The sequence below is a fragment of the Mytilus edulis genome, chromosome 3 (assembly GCF_963676685.1).
Source record: "Mytilus edulis chromosome 3, xbMytEdul2.2, whole genome shotgun sequence".
In the NCBI taxonomy this organism is placed as follows: domain Eukaryota; kingdom Metazoa; phylum Mollusca; class Bivalvia; order Mytilida; family Mytilidae; genus Mytilus; species Mytilus edulis.
Genome location: NC_092346.1, coordinates 22,734,446 through 22,752,461, shown reverse-complemented (window position 1 = coordinate 22,752,461; position 18,016 = coordinate 22,734,446). Strand labels below are relative to the sequence as shown.

The following is an 18,016-nucleotide window of genomic DNA, read 5'->3' as shown; positions in this document are numbered from 1 at the left end:
TTGATATCAACAAAAATTGAATCCTTGGGGTTCTTTGATATGCTGAATCTTAACCTGTATTTAGATTTATGATTATAGGGCAAGTTTTCAAGTTGGTCCAAATTGCGGTCCAAAATTAAACTTTGTTTGATTTCAACAAAAATTGTAAATATGGGTTTCTTTGATATACATGTATGCTTAATCTAACCATGTATTTAGATTTTTGATGTTTGGGCACGGTTATCAAATTGGTCCACATTGAGGTCTAAAGGGTCCAAAATTGAATTTTATTTGATTTCATCAAAAATTGAATTCTTGGGGTTCTTTGATATGCTGAATCTAACCATGTATTTAGATTTTGGATATTGGACCATAATAGGTAATGTCCAATTTAAAATTTAAAGTTTTTAAGTTTAAGTTCTTAGACCCCATTCATTATGTGTCAGAAACCTGTGTTGTGTCAACTATTTAATCACAATCCAAATTCAGAGCTGTATCAAGCTTGAATGTTGTGTCCATACTTGCCCCAATGTTCAGTGTTCGAACTCTGCGGTCCTATAAAGCTGCGCCCTGCTGAGCATCTGGTTTGGTATTATCTTGAATATTATTATAGATAGATATAAACTGTTAACAGCAATAATGTTCAGCGATTGGCAAAGTTAGATCTACAAAAAAGTTAATAAGACCATAATTTTCAATTGACTTCTTAAGGAGTAATTGCCCTTTAAAGTTTAAAGACAATTTTACACAATTTCTTCATCGCATTTGCTAACATTTATAAATCTTCTCCTCTGAAATACAAGTGAGCGATTCAGGCTCTCAACTTGTTGAAATTGGCCCTTTTGTTAAAAAAACCCAGGGGAAATTGACCTTACCTCTTAGGCCACACCAATTTGATAAATAGTTCTTCGGACATTTGCTCTAAAAAAAAAATGGGAGGAGCGAGCAATTTTTTTTTGTTTTAAAAAAATTCTTGAAATGAGTTTTTGACAGGCGAGTGGTCTGCAAGAGGAGCGACCAATATTTTTTTTTTTAAAAGTGATACATGCTATTTTTATCAAACAGAATAAGAAGGAAAAGCACTGATGTTTTGCTGAATAAGGCCTGTTATCCCATTTGAATACATTATTCTGACTCTAAGCAAACAACTGTAGTCTCTTTCACCTTGCAGCATGCAAATATTTGAAAAAAAATCCTCTTAAATGTGACTAATAGAAATGGCAATACCAATGACCTTCACAAATGTAAAGAGCATGCAAAACACATGACAATTTCTAAATTGATACTTTCAGTTTGTAACTTTTTGGTGAGAAGCCTTTTTTGACAATGTTTGAGGTTTAATTAAATTCCACCAAGGGCTATTCCAAAAATAAATGTAGGGGGAGGGGAAGGCACTTTATTTGACCCCACCATGCATACATTTTAAATTGGATATTTCATTTAAATATTCAAGCAATCTTTCTTAAATAACCACCACTTATCAAATTTTAATTCAGGTGCCTTCCTCCCCCCCATACATTTTATTCTGGAAAGGTCCTAAATAAAACATGGGATTTTCTCATGGTTGAAGAATGTTTGGTTGCCTATAATTGCTTACATCTACTTCTTTTGAATTTTGGTGGATAGTTGTCTTATTGGCAATTAACTATATCTCCTTATTGTTATATTAAGAGCTGTGCTTGGAAAAGAAGGATATTATGTGTTCTCATCAAAACTAACTTCTACTGTGAATTGTATGATGCGCTCTGGGAATTACAGTTTAACTCTCCCAACACAGAAATATCCATGTCAGTGCCAACATTGATAGGTGTAGTCCGAAACTACTCTGAGGTCCAACAGCTGTTTTGCCAGACAATCCCCAGCCCCAGCTTGTCTGGAAAATGAGCCGTTGGACATCTGAGTAATCTCGGACTATATAGGTGATGCTGACGGCAGCTATTTATTCAATGATTGCTTGTCCTCGGCATTGAGCCGAAACCACAACAACTGATCAATGTCTGGACATTTAGATTTTTATATTTCCTTTCACTTTTTATTGATTGATCACACATGCCTTTGAACTCAGAGATTAGATTATATGCAAAAACAAGGCGTCAGTGAGAAAAAAAAATTTCAATGCAAGACTAATTTCGGAGCGGCATGCGGACCAAAAAAATACGGAAGCGTTAGTTTTTTTTTGTTGTTGAAAACTTGATTTCTCAAAAACAGTAGCACGAAAATCCAAAGAACTATTAATCAAATTGGTGTGGCCTTATGATTTAATTTATTTTTCTTATACAATTTTTTTTGTACAGTTATTTTATTTCTCCAGTGACAATGTGGAGTATGGGGTATGTGAGCACGCTCACTAAGATTCTTTTATTTTTAAATGTATTAAAGTAAAAACAACTGGGAGAAAGTTTTAATTTGGAATTTCAACTGTTTTTCACAAAATTATTATATGAACATAGTTTTCCCCGTTTGAATGGGTTTAATTACACTAGTCATTTTTTGGCCCTTTATAGTTTGCTGTTTTGCTTGAGCCAAGGCTCCTTGTTGAAGACCGTACTTTTACAAATTATAACTTTGAACGAGAGTTGTCTCATTGGCACTCATACCAGATCTTCATATATCAACAGTTAGCATTTAATGTAGCATATATTGTTTAAAGACTGAACAAAAAATAGATTGAACAAGAGGCTCTCAAGAGCCTGAATCGCTCACCTGTTATTTTTTTGCTTAAATCTTTCATCAATGATTATTTTTGCTTTAATATGTATTAATTAGTGGCTTGAAAATGCCATTTAAATGTTCATGGTATCTGTCATATTTTCTTTAAAAGCAAATAAATGCTTTTAAATATTCCGTATCAACTTCACAAATAATACATGATGGTCTTGGTGTATAGATTCTGCGTACTGACATGGTTTATCATCTTCATGATCTTAACAACATGTTATATTGTTTTTATACCCCATGCAACAAAGTTGCGAAGGGTATAATGTTTTTGACCCGTCCGTCCGTCCGTCCGTCCGTCAGTCCGTCCGTCAGTCTGTCCGTCAGTCCATCCGTCCATCAGTCCGTCCGTCCGTCAGTCCTGTTTCTTGTCATCGCAACTCCTCTCAAACCACACAACAGAATTTCACGAAACCTTTTCAGATGAAAAGGACATACTATGTAGTTGTGCATATCGACAGGAAATTGCGATTCAATTTTTTTTATAAGAGTTAGGCCCCTTTGAACTTATTTGCTTAATGTACTACTGCAACAGTTTGTCATCGCAACTCCTCTGAAACTACACAACAGAATTTCACGTAACCTTTTTAGATAATAAGGACATACTATGTAGATGTGCATATTGACAGGAAATTACGATTCAATTTTTTTTCTAGGAGTTACCCCCCTTTGAACTTATTTACTTTATTGTACTACTGCAACAGTTTGTCATCGCAACTCCTCTGAAACTACACAACAGAATTTCACGAAACCTTTTAAGATAATAAGGAAATACTATGTAGATGTGCATATCGACAGGAAATTTACTTTTCAATTTTTTTTCTAGGAGTTACATCTCTTTGAACTTATTTGCTTTAAGGTACTTCTTCAACAGTTTGTCATTTCAACTCCTCTGAAACTACACAACAGAATTTCATGAACATTTGTAGATAATAAGGACATACTATGTAGATGTGCATATCGACAGGAAATTACGATTCAATTTTTTTTTCTAGGAGTTACGCCCCTTTGAACTTATTTGCTTCAATGTACTTCTGCAACAGTTTGTCATCTCAACTCCTCTGAAACCACACAACAGAATTTCATGAAATTTTGTAAATAATAAGGACATACTATGTTGATGTGCATATTGACAGGAAATTATTATTCAATATTTTTTCTTATACAATTTTTTTTTCTTACACTTATTTAATTTCTCTAATGACAATGTGGGGACGTGGGGTATGTGAGCGTGCTCACTAAGGTTCTTTAATTTCATTTGTCTTTGTTCTATTATTAATATTACTTTTACTATTGGATTGTTTTCTGTGATATCCATTTAAGGTGGCTCAGTATTTATACATCCTGTCAATGTGTGTTTGTATTATCTTTCATTTTTGCTGGTGTGTTTTATATATGCGACTTTTTGTGTTTCGTTGGTTCTTATAACGTGACTCTGTACTTTAAAAGATCCTGTCATGTTATTGTTCTAGTATATGTCATTATGTTATATTTTTATTATAAATTAGAAAATATGTGGAACCACAAGCGTCAAAATTAGTTAATCACGTATTGGAATGAACCATTTGTGAATTCTTATAAATTCTGTAGAACTTTAGGACTGTTTAAATATCCGTCTATTTCTGAAATTAATTCTTACATACTTTTGATTTTTTAACCCTGTTTGCTAACATTGCCCGCATGAAATTTTAAATTGTTTCTGTAAACATGATAAAGATTGAAAGACAAAAATATGTGACGTATAAATTTTCTGATGTCAGACACGTGAAATTGTTTCTTTTAAAATTGTAACACCATGATGACTGCTGTACCCATATTTTGACTATTTTATTTTTTATGTCTGTTTAGTACACGCATCATTGTAAATATAACCGAATTTGATGAGACTGTTGTACAAAGTGAGAGGTTTAACGCTATAAAACCAGGTTTAATCCACCATTTTCTACATTTGAAAATGCCTGTACCAAGTCAGGAATATGACAGTTGTTGTCAATTCGTTTTTGATGTGTTTTGTCATTTGATTTTGCCATGTGATTAGGGACTTACCAATTTGAATTTCCTCTGAGTTAAGTATTTTTGTTATTATATTTTTTACCCATATATTCCATTTTAGCCATAGTGTCTTTGTTTCATGACGTACAAGGAAATAGAATACACAATTTATACTAGATTCATTTGAGAAGATTTTTAAAATTAAAACTAGAGGCTCTCAAGAGCCTGTGTCGCTCACCTTTGTCTATGTGCTTATTAAACAATGGACACAGATAAATTCATGACAAAATTGAGTTTTTGAGATGGTGATGTGTTTGAAGATCTTACTTTACTGGACATTCTTCTTGCTACAATTATCTCTATCTATAATGAACTTGGCCCAGTAATTACAGTGGAAAATATATTCTAAAAATTTACAAAAAAGTATGAAAATTGTTAAAAAATGACTATAAAGGGCAATAACTCCTTAAGGGATAAACTGACAATTTTGGTCATGTAGACTTATTTGTAGATCTTACTTTGCTGAACATTATTGCTGTTAACAGTTTATCTCTATCTATTATAATATTCAAGATAATAACCAAACTGCAAAATTTCCTTAAAATTACTAATTCTGGGCAGCAACCCAACAACAGGTTGTCTGTTTTGTCTGAAATTAAAGGGCAGATAGATCTTGACCTAAAAGATAATTTTACCCCATGTCAGATTTGCTCTAAATGCTTTGGTTTTAGAGTTATAAGCCAAAATCTACATTTTACCCCTATGTTCTATTTTTAGCCATGGTGGCCATTTTGGTTGGTTGGCAGGGTCACACCACACTTTTTTTAAACTAGATACCCTAATGATGATTGTGGCCAAGTTTGGTTAAATTTGGCCCAGTAGTTTCAGAGGAGAAGATTTTTTAAAAGAATACTAAAATTTTAGAAAAATGGTTAAAAATTGACTATAAAGGGCAATAACTCCTGAAGGGGTCAACTGACCATTTTGGTCATGTTGACTTATTTGTAAATCTTACTCTGCTAAACATTATTGGTTCTTTACAGTTTATCTCTATCTATAATAATATTCAAGATCATAACCATTGTGGTCAAGTTTGGTTAAATTTGGCCCAGTAGTTTCAGAGGAGAAGATTTTTGTAAAAGTTAACGGCGACAGACGCCGGACGCCAAGTGATGAGAAAGCTCACTTGGCCCTTTGGGCCAGGTGAGTTAAAAAAGGGTCTTATTCAAATTATTGCACATTAAGCTTTAATTTGGAAAAAATCTGAATTATACACATTTTTCCTTGTTTTGGAAAAAAAAGATCTAAACCTAAGTGAAAAACAAAAGTAATCACTGGATGTCTTTATTTTAAGCATCAACCTGAAAAGTAAGCCTATATTTGACTTAATTTTGTTGATAAGAATAAAATGTATCAGACTGCACAGTACTGTGTTACAACAGTATAAACATCTTACTTAATCAGAGAGTACACATAAAGGGCAGCAGTCCTTTTACGCCAATTACTGTTTTTCAGGGGTATCATTTGCGCCAAATTTTATTTTCAAAATGTATCAATTGCGCCAATATTCGGAACTCATTTGCGCCAATTTACCTGTACATATATTTATCATAAATATTAATGATTACTATATATGTATTCTTATTTTTGCCCCAAAAGGTCATATCCAGAAATCAACGCCACTTTGCTTATTTGAATATTATACTAAAGAAATCGGATACGTGTCACGGAAATTACATTAAAATGATAGGGAATTTTGAAAAAAATGTCTGTTTTAATTTTAATTTAAGTGATAGACAGGTTGCTGGGGCAGAAAATGAATTTACACAACAATATACACCATTTAAACGAAACATAATGACTGTTGTTGCAAAAATACAGGTTCCTGAGCTATTTTAAAAATCGAAGCGAGAGGCTTTTAACATTGTAGTGTAAAATACAGGCTAAAATGGCTGAAACGTCAAATTTGCAAACTTCGTGTTGAAAATTGGCTTACAAGGTCATTACAAAAACAGGTTGCCGGGGTGAAATATGAAACTTGAATTTCCAAAGAATAAGCAAGTCCAAACCTTGTATGTGTAGTCGTTGAACTCTAGGTTCCCACTTAAAATTAAAATGTCACTATTTCAAGAAGAATAAACTCACGAAAGCACGAAAAATTCACTAAATTCGCGTTCATTGTTTTGATTTTGACCGCCTGACAACTTTACGGAAATATCAAAGTGATTGTAAATAAGGACTCTGTGACGGGAAACTTATAATATCCGTGTTTTAAAGATTTTAATGATATCAAGCCTATCAAGCCAGTCCAGTTCAAAGTACTATCACGTGGTACAATTTATGAATATTAATTAGAAAAACCACTACTAATTTCTGGCTATGTATCACATGTTAGGAGATATTTCACCATAAAGACGAGTTTCTGAAGAGAATTAAATGACTTAAGCAGCATTAGACAGTCAATGTACAGAGAGAGAATAAAACTTATTGCTTTGCTTAACAAAGATATGCCAATATAGAAAATAGAAGTTTTTGCTCTTTATGTTTTAGCCACAAATGTTGATGACACAGAGCTTTGTTCCCACCATGCGTATGGGCTTTATTATTATTATGAACTATTATTAACTATTTTATGGATTTCATCCTTCAATGTTTGTGTTTTTGGACAATAAAAAGCAGCAGCAGTAATAAAAACATATGTTGCAGAAAAGGAAACATGTGCCGTGTTACACTGCCGGTTCCAAGTCTGAATAAAGGAGTAAGGAAGTAATTTTCTTTTAACTGGCGCAATCGTATGTTTTATTTTTGGCGCAAATGAAACCATCTAATTTTAAAACATGTGGCGCAAACGTAGCATTTGAGAAAAAAAAGTTGTGGCGCAAAAGGACGCATTTTTGGCGCAAACGGATCTCTCCCACATAAAGAAATGCATCCATAGATATATACATTGCACAACAAAGGCTTAAAAAATCAGGGTAATATTCATATTTTAACTTTTTTTATTCAGACAATTATCAGAAATGGTAAATAAAATGAGCAATGTACTGAAAAGGCATGGAGTAGGAAAAGGTGATCCTGTTGCAATTTATTTGCCCACTACTCCCATGGCAGTAGCAGCCATGTTAGCATGTGCTAGGATTGGTGCTATTCACAATGTGGTGTTTGCTGGTTTTAGTGCTGGATCATTATCTGACAGAATCAAAAATGGTACGGTTTTCTAAAATATAACAAAAGTATTCATATATATGTTGTGTACAAGTTGTAATGTTATACAAATTATAATTTGTACAGTTTTTTTGTACAAGTTATCAGTGTTTATGAATGATGCAAACACACACTTGTCAGTCTTTTATTTCACAGATTTCTGTGACATTTGCACAACTTCATCATAACTTCTAATATTGAGCATTAATAAAAAAAAAATATAAGACCACAAAAAGACTTTCTATGGGTACGAATATGGTGTAAGGACAAAAATAAAATTAGAATTTAAACCATTCAGGTATCCTTATTCTCAGTTTGAGGACAAAGAGACTAGCACTAAATGTTAGGTTGAAGTGTATATAAATTTGATTTCAAAACATTAAACTAGTACATTCTAGAAGATAAACCTGTATCAATTGGTGCAAGAAGGTATGTGTCAAAAAACTTGTAACTTGTACACAAACTCTGTACAAATTATAATTTGTTTGTACAAACTTATATCTTGTACACAACATATATATAGTAGTGAAATTTGTATTTTTTATTCACAGGGAATTTTCATTTGCCCCTTTTTTTAGGTTATCCTCCTTTTTATAAGCCTGTTTACGGGACGTATTATGGTATACAGTTGTCTATCTGTCCGTCTTCAACATGTCAGACTATAGCTCAAAAACTCTTTAATCAATTTGCATGAAACTCTGGAAAATTGACAGGAGCTCATTTCCGTATTATATATTAAGATTTTACCTGTTCGAATTATTGGGTTTTATTCATTAAAAAGGATGGATTTTACAGTTTTTATACAACTGCAAAATGTTTTTTGGGATCATATAATGGTATGATGTCTGCATCGTAGTCTGAAGACACATTTGGTTTCCTGACAAAAACTTGATTTAAAGTGAATGGATCTCTATGTGATTTTTAAGAAGGTTCAATACCACACAAGGAAGATTGGGATAGATTTTGGGGATGATGGTCCCAATTGTTTAGGAATTAGGGGCCAAAAAGGGGCCCTAAATAAGCATTTTTAGGCAGTTAAGCTGCCTTTTGTGAGCACCCTAGGTTTTTGGTTCTATTCAATAAATGCTGAAATACGTGCCATTGTTATTATCTAGCTGGTTTAATATTATGTTATTTATAACTAATTGAACGCTTTTTTCATACTTTTAATTCTGGATTACAAAAAATATGACCAGAAAAACCTTAAATGATCAGCGAACCACCCAAAAGTTTTGAGTGGGGTACCAATTTTTGTGGTTTTCTTGGATGGATTTATCCATGAATTTAAGTGTCCAACAAAATATAACAACCGTTGTCCAAATCAAGACATGTAGGTTTGACTACTGATATCATATGATCTAGAGAATATATTGAATATTGCCAAATCTAGGAATACTACAATAGTAATCACAGGGCAAACACACTATGAACTACAACTGCAGGCAGGATTATACCAATTAAATCTTTAAAAACCTAAACTGTCCACTTTTTGATTTTTTATTTCTCATAAAAAATATGTTTGATCGACGAAAGTAAGATTTCCGGTATTAATATGCTATATGATAAAGTGTTCATTTTATATCTTAATAATTCTCATACATATTGGAAATAATTATTTCATGCTGGACTTGCTTTTGAAGAATTATTTTACAATTCAAGATATGTTTACAGCATTTGATTATGTAACTGTTTTCTATAGGCGACAAGATTATGACCTAATTAACAGCTTTGATAATCCTTAATCTGTCGTTCACTCAACCCCTTAGTTAATGAGGCCCCTCATGGGGGGGTCCTAGTAATCACATAATCACCATTTTTTTGCCAATATAATCACATAATCATTAAATATTTGCTTATCTTTAGTAATCAAATAATCATAAACTAAAAATACAGTCCTAGGTAATCAAATAATCATGAAATATTTGGCTTAATAATCAAATAATCATTAAAAAAACGGCCAAGTAATCACATAATCAAAAACCCCATGAGAGCCCTCGTTAATGAGCATGATCACTACCCAAGGGTCAATGTTTACTTTGCAATTTCCTTCAATGCAAACAATTGTAACCTTTGTTTCTAATTGCTTCAATTTTCAATTTTTATTTTTTTAAGAAAACTAAAATCCACGAATTCAAAAACCCACACACATGTTAATGTTGCTCAAACCACGAAAATTGATACCCACGAATTAAAGTACCTTCACAGTATATAAAAAAAAATTGAATATTGATCGTAATATATATACCGTATTATATAAAAAAAAATCATCTGGATGTTTCAGCTAAAGCAGAAACAGTTATAACAGCAGATGAGGGAATCAGAGGGGGTAAGAAGATTCCATTAAAAGCAGTAGTTGATGATGCTGTTAAACTTAGTGGATGTGTAAAAAGAGTATTTGTGTATCGTAGAACAAAGAGAGATGTACCCATGACAGATGTGGATTTTGACCTAGAAAAGGTATGATTTGATTTTTGAACTAGAGATCTAATGATATAATTAAATCATATATAATGATAAAAACATCTGTATCAATTCTTAGGTCAGTATGTCAAGTTCATTGTTACTAAAACTCAACTGAAATAAGGACAGAAATTGTGCTTACTGATGACAGAGACATATATACACATATGTGTATATATGTCTCTGCTGATGATATACAATGATTTGACATGGGATTGGTTGCTTTGTGTCTAGTTGCATATATTTCATGCATGTGACTAGAATGATAGAAGGGAAAATTTGGAATTCCACATGCACATGCGGTTATGTTGGATACTCCAATAGGAAGACAAGTTTTGCCTAGAAGCTGGCTGTATAGACCCTATAATAATTGTTGCAAGGGTTCTTGTATATGCAGTGAGAGTACCACTCACTTTACAAGATATATGGCAGTAACATATCTTCTTATATAATTGAAATCTTAATGAAATATCGAAGGAAAGTTTGTATGATGTATGCCTCGAGTTAATTTCCTACTGAAGAACTTTAGCAAGGTGCCATTTTATAGTCAGTATTCAGTTTAATAAAAAAAAGCTTAAATACATTTTGAATAAAATAATCAGCTTTATATCAGACCTAAGTCCCATATCACAGTAGCTTATATATGTCATGATAGAGTCATTATTTATCATCGATTTTCAGAATTTGCATTTTTACATGATTAAGTATCTAACAGATATGAAAAATACAGTTTAAAGCATTTCATTGCAGGTGTAACATACCTTTAGATCAATTATTCCAAATTTTGTACAAGCTTTTTAGCACGTCAAGCAGTTATTTTTTTAAAATATGAGCAGCAGCCTTAAAGTTATTTAAAGATATAAACTTTCATAAGAAAAATTTACCCTTTCAAGACCCAATTAAGCATTCAATTTTTCAATAATAGTTTTCATCTCTTCGGAAAACGGAATTTGTGGGAGTGGATAAAATGTTTACAGCGTTTGTTTGTCAGTCTGTCATGCACGGTTAATATACATAAAAAAGTGGTATGCTTGCCAATGAAACAACTCTCCACAAGAGACCAAATAACACAGAAATTAACAACTATCCAGCCTTCAACAATGAGCAAAGCCCATACAGCATAGTCAGCCATAGAAGGCCTCGAAGTGACAAACGTAAAACATTTCAAATGAGAAAACTAACGGCCTAATTTATGAACAAACAAATGAATGAAAAACAAAGATGTAACACATCAACAAATGACAACCACTGAAATACAGGCTCCTGACTTGGGGGACAGACACATACATACAGAATGTGGAGAGTTTAAACATATTAGCGGGATCCCAACCCTCCCTCTGACCTGGGACAAACCTCCCTCTGACCTGGGACAGTGGTGTAACAGAACAACATAACATGGACGTGGCTGGAAACTTGTATATCCCAACAACAAAAAGACACTAAGTACTGATCTGAGAGTACTTGAGTTACTGACAGCTAGTTCAATGCCACTTACAACTAATAAAAAAAATCATGGATCTAAGTTTTGCACTTAGGTAAAGACTGAAACAAACTGTGAGTAGAAAAAGATTGATTTACTATTATTGGATAGTAATGATTGTCTATGAAAAAAGAGTCATATTGATCTAAACTAATTTCTGGGTAAGTTTTGAATTAAGATACAAAATCCAATCTACTACAAGTCATAGAAGAATGAAATCGCACATCTTAAATAACAAAGGACCTTGAAAAAAGTTGGTCGCCTCGACATATATTTTACGCACGAATGATTCTGATTAAAATTTGTGTTAAGGTCCAGATGACAGCAACAGCACATAAAAGAGGAATGCTTTTTGTTACTTAGCATTTCTTTGATTTTATTGAAGGTCCACACAAAACTTTTGAGACTATATAAGAAGCAAAAAAAACCAACACTCGTTATTATGCCAATATATAATTGTAATATTATATAATCAGTGGTGGATCCAGGGGGGGGGGGGGGGGGAGGAGGACCGGGGGTCTTCATTGCAATGGGGATATATAGTTGGAACCCTCCCCTTTCTTTGTCCTGGGTTGGGGAACCCCCCTTTTTTTAAGGGATGGATCCGCCCCTGAATATAATTATATTAATGATGAACTACTAGTATTGCTTTAATGTGAATTTTTCTCGTTGTTGTTATTGGTGTTCTTATTCTTCTCACTTGTATACTTGTATACTTGTAAAAATTTCATATCTGAATATTTGTAGTTATCTGGAAACGTTACTGTTGACGGTAGATCTTGATTGTTTCTGTGGGGCTTCTTTCTCCTGTATATATGGATCCGAAACTTAATGGACTTTTATGTAAAGCATAGTCGGATTTATATACTTAAAAGGATTACAATTCACAAAATAGTTATTTTGCACTAAAAATTGCTGTGCCATTCCGTTTAAAATAAGATTGAAAATCGTATATGTTGAAGTAAAATTCTATTTCGAATAACATCGCTGACCAACATCAATAAAATAAAAAAGAACAGTTTACTTCTGACAGATATCATTGGTTCTCCTTGAAAATACTGGGTCATGCATGATATATCTAAATTGCAGTCCCGAGTAATCCGAAAATATTTATTTAGAGTTTAATAATCAGAAATGCCCAATTATATATGTGTATAAATATATATGTTTTAAATACGTAAGTTGTGAATACGATGAAACTGATCATCAAAATAAGATCAAAATAAGTTAAAAATGCCCTGGTGTGGAATAAATTTGAGGTAAATTGATCATACTTCTTAATTTTCTTATTTCCATCAGAGTTTAAAATATTATGATTGCCTTAATGATAATATGACTTTAATAACTGTTTCAATTTGTTTGCTGGTCATTACCAATTATCACTGGATTCGTTAATTTTTCGATAAAAATTATTCCGAAGTTTACCAAATCTGAACCACCAATCAATCATCCTCCTCCTCATCACTGATCATCAACAAAAAACGTATAATGTTGTGATCACTGCATATAATGTTGTGACCGCTTTATATAATGTTTTGATCACTGCATATAATGTTGTGACCGCTTAATATAATGTTGGGACCACTGTGTATAATGTTGTGAGCACTGCATATAATGTTGTGAGCACTGCATATAATGTTGTGAACACTGCATATAATGTTGTGGGCACTGCATATAATGCTATGAGCACTGCATATAATATTGTGAACACTGCATATAATGTTGTGAGCACTGCATATAATATTGTGAACACTGCATATAATGTTGTGAGCACTGCACATAATTGCTGAACATCAACAAAAGGCAGTCATGGCGTTCCATACTTAATAGTGCTAGAAGAGTACGATACATCATATTTAAACGGTTCTATTTCTATCATTAACTTCAGTGTTACTTAAATAAATATAAAATCGTCCGAAATTAAGATCAAATCAAACTAAAACTTAGTTTTTGAGTTCTGTCGAAGTCACCCCTTTCTAAATAAGGAGTTGTATCTGAATATTGTAAAAAATCTTCTGAGTTGTGTCGAATTTTCACAGAGTTAAAATAAAATCCTTCCTATGCTAAAATGCAAAAACTGTCCATTGATTAGCACAGATGCATAGTCTGTCAGGTATTTACTACATAGAAACTATGCAGTTCAACACTTTAATGAAGATACAGTTGTATTGCCGCTGTGGAAAAATGGAAAGACAAAGTTTACAGAAGCAGAGACATATAATTCTTGTATTATATGTCACAAGTATTATATGTCTCTGTCAGACAGAGGTAAGAAAAAAATTATATGAAAACATCCCATTTGAAAGTACAAAATATCATAAGAGTTGCTATAAATATTTAACAAGCACAACTTATAATCTTCTGTTTTGTCTGTAGAAAGACTTTGTACTACAATTACCAATTTTACTGAGCCAGTCTCTTCTCATATATCAACGAGGGCAGTATATATCTACAACTCATTCTGATTTGTCTGTTTGTATATTTTGCAAATGTATAAAGCCTATAAGCAAGTTACACAACATCTTAAGGTATCCTCTGAGGAGCAAACTCATGCCGTATTGAGTGTTGCTACACATATCTCCTACAATTATCTGATTTGCAAAGTAACTCATGAGAATTTTAGCTTTATACTATCGAGCTGGCATCACTAAATATTTACTACAAAATTTGAAATCAGAAAGTAAAGAGCTATTTAATTCTGAACATGAAACAGCTTTTCTAACGTTTCCACGATTAAAGATGACTTTACTGTACACAAGAAAGTATTATTGTTAACAAATTAACTTGATAATTAAACCAGACTTAATTTCTGCCCAAGTATTGCCGCAGAGGAACTACACAACATATCAGCTTCAGCAAAAACTAAAAATATATTTTGGTCAATTTATAGTTACATGTATACAGCCTCAACAAGACCAAGGTACGTTCAATTTTGTATACAGTAGTTCTATAAGGTTGTCAGATGCCTTAAAGACAGAAAATTAACTGTTTAAAATGACTGTGATATACAGTCTGTCAAATTTTAAGATATGAGCAGTGACTGCGAAACTGGTTGCAAATACTTTATGCAGCTACCAGTATTTTACGGAAGCAGATAGGTAAAGTTGTAATCCAAGCAGATGAATATTCATTATCTAAAGACATTTCAATGAATCATTCAATTGAAATTATGCCACCTGCTTTAAAAACATTTCTGTATTATCTTTTGGATGATGGCGTATATGCGGCAGTTAATAAAGAGTACGATATACCTATTAACAAAGTTCTTAGATGTATGGCTTTAGCAGAATGTATATTATCTATAAAAAAGACATTTTTTTTTTACTCCTTTTCATTTAGATTTATTACAAATGCACCATATATATGGACATACCTTTGATAACTATTAACAAGTTTGGCTGATCATGAGATTAGAAAAATTGAAGATGGAGCATACGTTCTACATGGTATTATTTCTTCTTCTGGGGGTCAAACCTTATCCAAGACAACGTCAGAAACAAAAAATGTTCTCTGTATGACTTTTGTTGGCTAAAAGGCAACATCGGTCCGATGCCAATTATATTAACTGGTATGATGTCATCCGACTTTCTACAAGATTTGATCTGTTCACGCAAAGGTATAGGTATAGGGGGAGGGTTGAGATCTAAAATAACATGGTTTACCCCGCCGCATTTTTGCGCCTGTCCCAAGTCAGGAGCCTCTGGCCTTCGTTAGTCTTGTATGATTTTTGAAATAAATTTCTTGTGCATATTTCGGAGTTTAGTATGACGTCCATTATCACTTCAAGCTAGTATAAATTTTTGTTTAGGGGCCAGCTGAAGAAGGCCTCCGAGTGTGGGAGTTTTTCACTGCTTTGATGACCCATTAGTGGTCTTCGGTCGTTGTCTGCTTTTTGATCGGGTTGTTGTCTCTTTAACACATTCCTCATGTCCATTCCCAATTTAAAATCAATCTGTAGTAGATCTTAATTGTGTCTGCTTTGAGCAAAACCTCTGCTGTACTGATATATGCCCATGCCAAGGAAGTGGTCTCTGTATGAATATGTTGACCGATAAGAATGATGAGATTACAAGTGAAAATGAAGCTATTATATTCTGATAACGCATTATTCCGACACCTAAATGGTCTGACATCCCATTGGTCCGACATTTCGATCATTTAATTATAGTTATGATAACGGAATATTAACATAAGAAAGCCAAATAAAAGGTTCAATATTAAGATAACCTTGTCCTTTGTTTGAAGCGGTGAAACAAGTTATAAAAAAAGTAAGTATACTATTAGTGCCAAAGTAGCCGAACGTCATCACCAGTGTAATTAAAAGTACAAAGTACTTTGTGTATTAAGTGTTGTTTGATTAATTAGATATCTCAAGATACAGGGCGGCCGACCAAAGCAAAATCAAACACAGTTTGACGTACAATGAGTGATCATATTTTCCTTGTGATGTTTTATATCAAAATTGTCTATTTGTTGATATAAATATACTTAGTCTAGTAGCACTTTACTCATTTTAGTAATGTTAGTTAGTACTCTCATCATATCTGATATAGTGATGTAAACGAAATTGTGGTATGATCCAGACTCAACATTTTGCACTACATTAAAAAAAAATCTGTCCTAAGGTTGTCTGATTTTGAAGCAGTTGGCAGGCTTTTAAAATAACAGGAGACCATACGTTTCCTCCATTTTAATGTACAGTTCATCATGGGATTTGTCTATGAAATTAAAAATATGTCATATGTAATATTTTCCCCTTGCTTCAAATATTTTGTTTGGGATTATTTATACCAAATTTGCAAATAAATGTTTGTAAATACGTTCAATCAGTTGATATGGAGGTCTTATAGATTTAAATTATGCAAGGGCGACTACAGATACATTTGTGTGACTTAGGTAGATGGGGTGTCTAAATTATAATCCATAGATTTTTTTAATAATTTGCCAAAATGTAGTTGATTTTATGCTTTTAAAAAAGAATATAATAAAAAGAATGGGTCACCGGGCTTATTTTCACGTTACACGGTGTTCAGAATTGACAGATTTTGTATAGATTATGCATGAAAAACCCAATTTTCTGCAATAAAGCGTAAACTACACCATAGATTGAGATAACATATTGCATTTAGATATCGCAGATCAAATTTATTCCTTCATAGTGTATTAATTTACGTTTTTTGATTGAGTTAAGCCTGCCAATTGATATTTTATCGTGTGTATTTCTATGTTGTTATGTTATTTCTATTGTTTCAGAAAAAGGGAGAAGGTTTGGTACCATTAAAATGTTTAATCCCGCTGCAAATGTTTGCACCTGTCCTAAGTCAGGAATCTGATGTACAGTAGTTGTTGTTTGTTTATGTAATTTATATGTGTTTCTCGTTTCTCTTTTTTTTACATAGATTAGACCATTGGTTTTCCCGTTTGAATGGTTTTATACTAATAATTTTGGGGCCCTTTTTAGCTTGTTGTTCGGTGTGAGCCAAGGCTCCATGTTGAAGGCCGTACATTGACCTATAATGGTTTACTTTTTTAAATTGTTATTTGTATAGAGAGTTGTCTCATTGGCACTCACACCATATCTTCCTATATCTATATGAGAAGATAGATTCCTTTATCTGAATTATCTGCCCTTGCATTTGAGTTGCCCCCCTTATGTGGCAAAGTTAGAAAAAATTTAATCAAACAAAGTTTTCTGTTTTTTATACGCCCGTCAAAATTTTGACGGGACGTATTATGTTATATGTCCGTCTGTCCCTCCGTCTGTCTATCCATCTGTCTGGCATAAACATGTCGCACGGTAACTTGAGAACGACTTATCCAAATTTCATGAAACTTATTATAGTTGTTTCTTATGCGGTCAAATGATCTGTATACTTTTTGGTGAAAATAAGATTAAAACTTTTTGAGTTACAGCACTTTGTAACAAAAACAGGGGGGTGTTTTTTTCACATGTCGCACAGTATATCAAAAAAGGATTTTTGATTATTGCTTAAAACTTTACACAATTCTTAGTTATATTAATCTTAAGATCTGTATACTTTTTGGTGATGATGCAAAATTTCATTTTTGACTTATTGAGTATTTTGTAAAAAAGGGGGAGGGGTTTTTTACATGTCGCGCTGTATCTCAAAAACGATTTATGATTATTGCTCTAAACTTTACACACTTCTTTGTTATATTAATCTT

The 18,016-nt window shown here is 32.8% G+C and overlaps 1 protein-coding gene across 1 annotated transcript in view; it reads left to right on the top strand.

Moving 5' to 3' along the window:
• Positions 1-18,016, top strand: part of LOC139514221 (acetyl-coenzyme A synthetase 2-like, mitochondrial) — a 94,804-nt gene that overhangs the window by 13,566 nt on the left and 63,222 nt on the right. The window contains exons 3-4 of the mRNA XM_071303072.1: positions 7,694-7,893; positions 10,172-10,347. Of these exons, the coding sequence (XP_071159173.1) occupies positions 7,694-7,893; positions 10,172-10,347 (376 nt within the window). The remainder of the gene's footprint in view (positions 1-7,693; positions 7,894-10,171; positions 10,348-18,016) is intronic.